This window comes from Neopelma chrysocephalum, unplaced genomic scaffold, assembly GCF_003984885.1.
Source record: "Neopelma chrysocephalum unplaced genomic scaffold, ASM398488v2 Primary Assembly neopelma1_182655, whole genome shotgun sequence".
In the NCBI taxonomy this organism is placed as follows: domain Eukaryota; kingdom Metazoa; phylum Chordata; class Aves; order Passeriformes; family Pipridae; genus Neopelma; species Neopelma chrysocephalum.
Window position 1 is genome coordinate 1 of NW_020938051.1, and position 5,756 is coordinate 5,756.

At 68.1% G+C, this 5,756-nt stretch overlaps 2 protein-coding genes across 2 annotated transcripts; both read right to left on the reverse strand.

The window, feature by feature from the left end:
• Positions 1–164: 164 nt before the first annotated feature.
• On the reverse strand, positions 165–3,261 carry LOC113962558 (ryanodine receptor 1-like; the record flags this gene model as incomplete). Its single annotated transcript, XM_027673318.1, has 5 exons — positions 3,199–3,261; positions 2,630–2,830; positions 1,841–1,952; positions 1,380–1,523; positions 165–438 (listed from the first exon to the last, which is right to left on the reverse strand). Coding segments are annotated over exons 1-5 (761 nt in total), but the record flags the coding sequence as incomplete, so codon positions are not given.
• An 863-nt stretch (positions 3,262–4,124) lies between these two features.
• LOC113962559 (ryanodine receptor 1-like) lies at positions 4,125–5,750 on the reverse strand. The gene is made up of 4 exons (XM_027673319.1): positions 5,688–5,750; positions 5,511–5,597; positions 4,734–4,961; positions 4,125–4,231 (listed from the first exon to the last, which is right to left on the reverse strand). The coding sequence occupies exons 1-4, from the start codon at positions 5,730–5,732 to the stop codon at positions 4,199–4,201; spliced, it is 393 nt and encodes a 130-aa protein (XP_027529120.1). The 5' UTR covers positions 5,733–5,750; the 3' UTR covers positions 4,125–4,198.
• Positions 5,751–5,756: the final 6 nt, after the last annotated feature.

Below are 5,756 nucleotides of genomic sequence, written 5' to 3' on the forward strand. Positions count from 1 at the left end.
GGGTCCCAAGGTGGTGTTTGGGGTGCCAGGGCACTGTTTGGGTTCCCAGGGTGCTGTTTGGGGTCCCAGGAAGCTGTTCAGGGGTCCCAGGGTCCCGTTCAGGGTCCCAAGGTGCTGTTTGGGGTCCCAGGGTGCTGTTTGGGGTGCCAGGGTGGGCCCCGTACCCGATGCTCTGGATCATGAGGTTCTCCTCCTCGGGGCCCATCTGGACGATGAGCAGGGAGCGGATCTGCCCCAGGCACTCGAGCAGGGCCGTGGTGTCGGGCACGGAGGTGGCACTGATGGCGTAGGCCTTGGGCAGCGCCCGGCCCAGCTCGCCCAGAGCGTCGTACTGACGGTGCAGGAGGCTGAACATGGCCCTCACCAGGGCTGGGCTCTGGATGAACGACTCCTGAGCCCAGTGAACCATGGTCTGGGAGATCAGCTCCTGAAGGGTGCCTGGGGACAGAAATGGGGACATTGGGGACATTGGGGACAGCAAACAGGGACATTGGGGACATTGGGGACAGGTGGGATTCCTGAGCCCAGTGCACCATGGTCTGGGAGATCAGCTCCTGGAGGGTGCCTGGGGACAGAAACGGGGACATTGGGGACAGAAACAGGGACATTGGGGACACTGGGGACAGCAAACAGGGACACTGGGGACAGCAGGGACTCCTGAGCCCAGTGCACCATGGTCTGGGAGATCAGCTCCTGAAGGGTGCCTGGGGACACAAATGGGGACATTGGGGACACTGGGGACATCAGGGACATTGGGGACATTGGGGACAGGTGGGACTCCTGAGCCCAGTGAACCATGGTCTGGGAGATCAGCTCCTGGAGGGTGCCTGGGGACAAAAACAGGGACATTGGGGACAGCAAACAGGGACATTGGGGACATTGGGGACAGCAGGGACAGGCGGGACTCCTGAGCCCAGTGCACCATGGTCTGGGAGATCAGCTCCTGGAGGGTGCCTGGGGACACAAATGGGGACACTGGGGACATTGGGGACAGACACAGGGACACTGGGGACACTGGGGACAGACACAGGGACATTGGGGACAGCAGGGACACTGGGGACACAAACAGGGACAATGGGGACATCGGGGACAGACACAGGGACCTGGGGACACTGGGGACAGCAGGGACATCGGGGACAAACAAGGACAGTGGGGACGGGTGGGACTCATGTGCCCCACGCTCGGGGCCATCAGCTCCAGGGTGCCCGGGGCCAGGTGGGCACATCCCGGGTGGCCCTTTGGGGACATGTGTTGGCCACGGGGACAGTTCAGCCAAAGCCTCGGGGACACCTCGGCCAACACCTCGGGGGCACCCCGGCCGTGGCCTGGGGCCAGTCCTGGGGGTCCCCCTGCCCCCAGCCCCCCGTCCCCCCCCTTACTGGGCACCGGGGGCTCCTCGGGGGGGGTCTCCTCCTCTTTGGGGGGGCTCCGGACCCCCACGACCTTCTGCACCAGCCCCATCAGCCGCTGCCGCAGTGACGTCTCCTCCTCCTCCTCCTCCTCCTCCTCCTCCATCTCCACACCTGGGGGGGCACGGGAGGGGGGTCACCGGGGGGGTCCCGTGTCCCCCCAAAGGAGGGGTCCCTGCCTGGGGGTCTCCATGCCCTGGGGAGGATCCCAGTACCCCCAGGAGGGTTCCCAGTTCCCCTGGGGGGGGTCCCTGTTCCCCAGGGGGGTGTCCCCGAGCCCCCCTCACCGCAGTGGGGTGTCCCTGTGCCCCAGGGGGGTGTCCCCAAGCCCAAGGGGGGTGTCCCCTTGCCCCCCTCACCGCAGTGGGGTGTCCCTGTGCCCTAGGGGGGTGTCCCTGTTCCCCAAGGGGGTGTCCCCTGGCCCCCCTCACCGCAGTGGGCCAGCAGGTCGCTGTGGAAGTCGAGCAGCTCGTCGCGGATGTCCCCGGGCACGGGACACTCCTCGCCCTCGGCCCCCCCCTTGTACTGCAGCAGCATGTTGATCTGGGACAGGGGGGGACACGGGGGGGGGCGCACGAGGTCAGCGGGACCACCCCACGGCCAGCGACCCGGGGGGGGGCTCCCCCACCTGTCCCCAGGTGTGTCCCAGGTGTGTCCCCACTGACGGGTGTCCCTGTGAGTGTCCCCAGGCCGCTCCCTTGGATGTGTGTCCCACTGTTCCCATGAGTGAGTGGCCCCAGGGGTGTCCCCAGGGGTGTCCCCAAGGTGTCCCCAAGGTCTTCGCACGGATGTTGGTCCCCAGGGGAGTCCCCAGCAGTGTCCCCTTGGATATGAGTCCCCACAAGTGTCCCTGTGGTGTCCCCAGCAGTGTCCCGGGAGTCCCCATGCCCATCCCCTCGGACATCCACCCCCAGCCGTGTCCCCCCGGTGTCCCCATGACCATCCCCTTGGATGTCCACCCCCAGCTATGTCCCCTGGTGTCCCCAGGAGTGTCCCCAAGGTATTCCCAGTGGTGTCCCCATGCCCATCCCCTCGGCTGTCCACCCCCAGCCATGTCCCCCAGTGTCCCCAGGGGTGTCCCTGGAGTGTCCCCATGCCCATCCCCTTGGCTGTCCACCCCCAGCCGTGTCCCCCAGTGTCCCCAGGGGTGTCCCTGTGGTGTCCCCAGCAGTGTCCCCATGCCCATCCCCTCGGACATCCACCCCCAGCCGTGTCCCCACCTGCTCCTGTGGTGGTGACCTGAACTCCCTGGTCCTGCGGGCGGTCTCAGCGGCCGACATGGTGAGGGCCCTCATGAGGAGCCCGTACCGGCGCCGCTGGTCCCGCTGCAGCCGCTCCACGTGGCGCTCCGAGAACGCCACGATGGCCTCCACGCGGTGCTGCAGCTCCCGCTCGCACAGGTGCTGCAGCAGGTGGCACATCTGGGGACAGGGGGGACAACAGGGACATTGGGGACACGGGGCTGCAGCTCCCGCTCACACAGGTGCTGCAGCAGGTGGCACATCTGGGGACAACAGGGACATTGGGGACATCAGGGACACAGTGCCACAGCTCCCGCTCGCACAGGGGCTGCAGCAGGTGGCACATCTGGGGACAATGGGGACATTGGGGACATCATTGGGGACATTGGGGACACGATGGGGACGGGGGATCCCCAGGACGGCCCCGGGGGCTGGAGATGGAAACAGGGACCCAGGGAGGGGACAGAGACCCCAGGGATGGGACAGGGACCCCAACGAGTGGACGGGGACCCCAGGGAGGGGACAGGGACCCCCAGCCCCCTCCTCACCTGCAGCTTGACCGACTCCGGCAGCTTCATCTGCAGCAGCCCCTCCTCCAGCCCTTCCTCCTCTTCCTCTTTCTCCTTCTCCTCCTCCTCCTGCAGCTCCCCGGCCTCGATGGCCTTCCTCCTCCTCTCCTCTTCCTCCTCCTCCTCCAGCTCTTCAGCCTCGATGGCCTTCCTCCTCCTCTCCTCTTCCTCCTCCTCCTCCTCCTCCTCCTCCTCCTCCCCTTCCTCCAGCTCTCCAGCTTCAATAGCCTTCCTCCTCCTCCTCTCTCCCTCCTCCTCCTCCTCCTCAGCCTCTCCGGCCTCGATGGCCTTCCTCCTGCCCTCCTCCTCTTCCTCCCCCTCCTCCTCCTCCTCCTGCTCCTGCTCCCCTCCCCTCGCCCTCTCCCCGAACACCCGTGGGTCGATCATGGCCAGGACCCTCCTGACGTCGTCGTCGCCCAGCGCTCCCACGGCCAGCAGGGCCGACACCAGCTTGAGGACGGGCACCAGCTGGAACTCCACGCTCCCCCCCACGGGGTCCCGGGCGTGGGGGCCCCCCCCGGCCACGGCCTCGGCCAGCATCCTCATGGCCTTGGCGCCCAGCTCGGCCAGGGGCACGGCCGGGCTCAGCGGGGCCCCCCCGGCGCCGCCGGCCCGCACGAAGCAGGGCTCCGAGAAGTGGGGCTGGGGGCGCAGGCAGGCGCTGGGCCCCACGCCCGGGGGTCCCGGCACCCTGTCCCCCTCGGGGAAGAGGGCGATGGCGCGCGTGGCGTCGGTGATGGGCACGATGAACTCGGCGCTCATGGAGGCGCGGGCGCGCTGCGCGGCCTCCAGGTGCATGGCCAGCAGCAGGTCGTAGTAGCCGGCCCGAAGAGGCCCCGGCAGCTCGGGGCTCTCGATGGCGAACAGCAGCTGGGCCTGGTCCACGTGGCTGCACAGGGCGTGGGCCACGCGGTTGTTGCCCAGGGCGCACACGGCGCAGTACAGGCGGAGAGTGTGGCACTGGAACTGCAGCAGATCCTCACGCTCCCACAGCTCCAGGATGTCGATGCACCTGGAACGGGGAAAAAGGGGGGATCAGGGCTCTGGGGTGGGACCCCAGGGACTGGAACTGCGGCAGGTCCCCACGTGCCCACAGCTCCAGGATGTTGATGCACCTGGAACGGGGAAAAAGGGGGGATCAGGGCCCTGGGGTGGGACCCCTGGGATGGGTGGGGACCACTGGAATGAGACCCCAAGGACTGGAACTCCTACTCCCACAGATCCAGGATGGTGATGCTGCTGGGGGGGATGGCAGAGGGAAAAGGGGGGTCAGAGCCCTGGAATGGGACCCCTGGGATGGGACCCCTGGGATGAGACCCCAAAGTCCACTGGGGGTGAGACCCCTGGGATGGGGGACCCCTAAGTCTCCTGGGGATGGGACTCCAGGCCTGCTGTGGGGAGACCCCCTCGGTACCCAGGGCAGGAGCCCCCCTCAGTGCTGGGGGTCCCCTGGGGGTCCCAGACCTGTCCCCTCGGTGCTGGGGGTCCCCTGGGGGTCCCCGGGGGGGTCAGACCTGTCCTCCTCGGGGATGTGCAGGGCCATCATCTGCAGGGGCTCGTTGCACTGGACGGCCCAGCCCTGGCGCTCGCCCAGGCGGGAGCTCTCCACGCCCAGGTACTGGGTGGGCATCCGGCTCCAGGTGACGGGGGTCAGGTGCTGGATCACCAGCCGGGGGGGGGCACTGGGGGGCCGGGTTCTGCCTCTCGCTGCTGAACATGGCGGCCGAGATGGGCATGATGTTCTGGGGGGGCACCAGGAGGGGGGGGTGAGGGGAGGGGAGCCTGGGGACCCACCGGAGACCCCCGGCACCCCCATGGGGTCACGTGGCTTGTGGGTCACCCCACGGACCACCAGGACCCCCACAGACCCCAAACAACCCCCCAGAGACCCCAAACAACCCCCACAGACCCCCGGCACCCCCATGGGGTCACGTGGCTTGTGGGTCACCCCATGGACCACCAGGACCCCCACAGACCCCAAACAATCCCCCGGAGACCCCAAACAACCCCCTGGTGCCACGTGGCTTGTGGTTCACCCTATGGACCACCAGGACCCCCAGAGACCCCAAACAACCCCCAGAGACCCCAAACAACCCCCTGGAGACCCCCAACCCCCCCAGGGCTCCAGGTCCTCCTCGGTCCCTCCTGCAGACCCCAAGACCCCTCTGCGGACCCCCAAACCCCTCCCCGCAGACCCTCCACCAGCTCCCCAGTGCCCCCCGTCCCCCCCCCCCCCCCCCCCCCCCCCCCGTCCCCCCCCCAGATGATGGGTGGGGGGTCTCCCCCCTGACCTTGAGCTTTCCCAGCTCGAACTGGAGCACGTTTTGGGTGGTGGGCAGCACGAACACGGCCGGGAACAGCTTCGTGTTGGGCTCCACCTGGGCGGGGGCACAGCGGGGGCTGAGACCCCCAGGGAAGGGCAGGGACCCCCCAGGGCCCACCCGGGGGTCAGGGGGGGTCTGTCTCACCTGGAAGAAGGTGTTGATCTCCTTGCCGTTGGCCGTGAAGGTCATGAGCCCCGTGGCCAAGTCGACGAG

Bases quoted from the DNA above. Each gene is read 5' to 3' on its own strand.
- LOC113962559 (XM_027673319.1), bottom strand. From the start codon at position 5,732: ATGACCTTCACGGCCAACGGCAAGGAGATCAACACCTTCTTCCAG. The intron at 5,598-5,687 runs GTGAGACAGACC...GCCCCCGCCCAG, and splicing joins AGATCAACACCTTCTTCCAG to GTGGAGCCCAACACGAAGCT. The intron at 4,232-4,733 runs GTCTGACCCCCC...TCCCCGTTCCAG, and splicing joins CACATCCCCGAGGAGGACAG to GTGCATCGACATCCTGGAGC.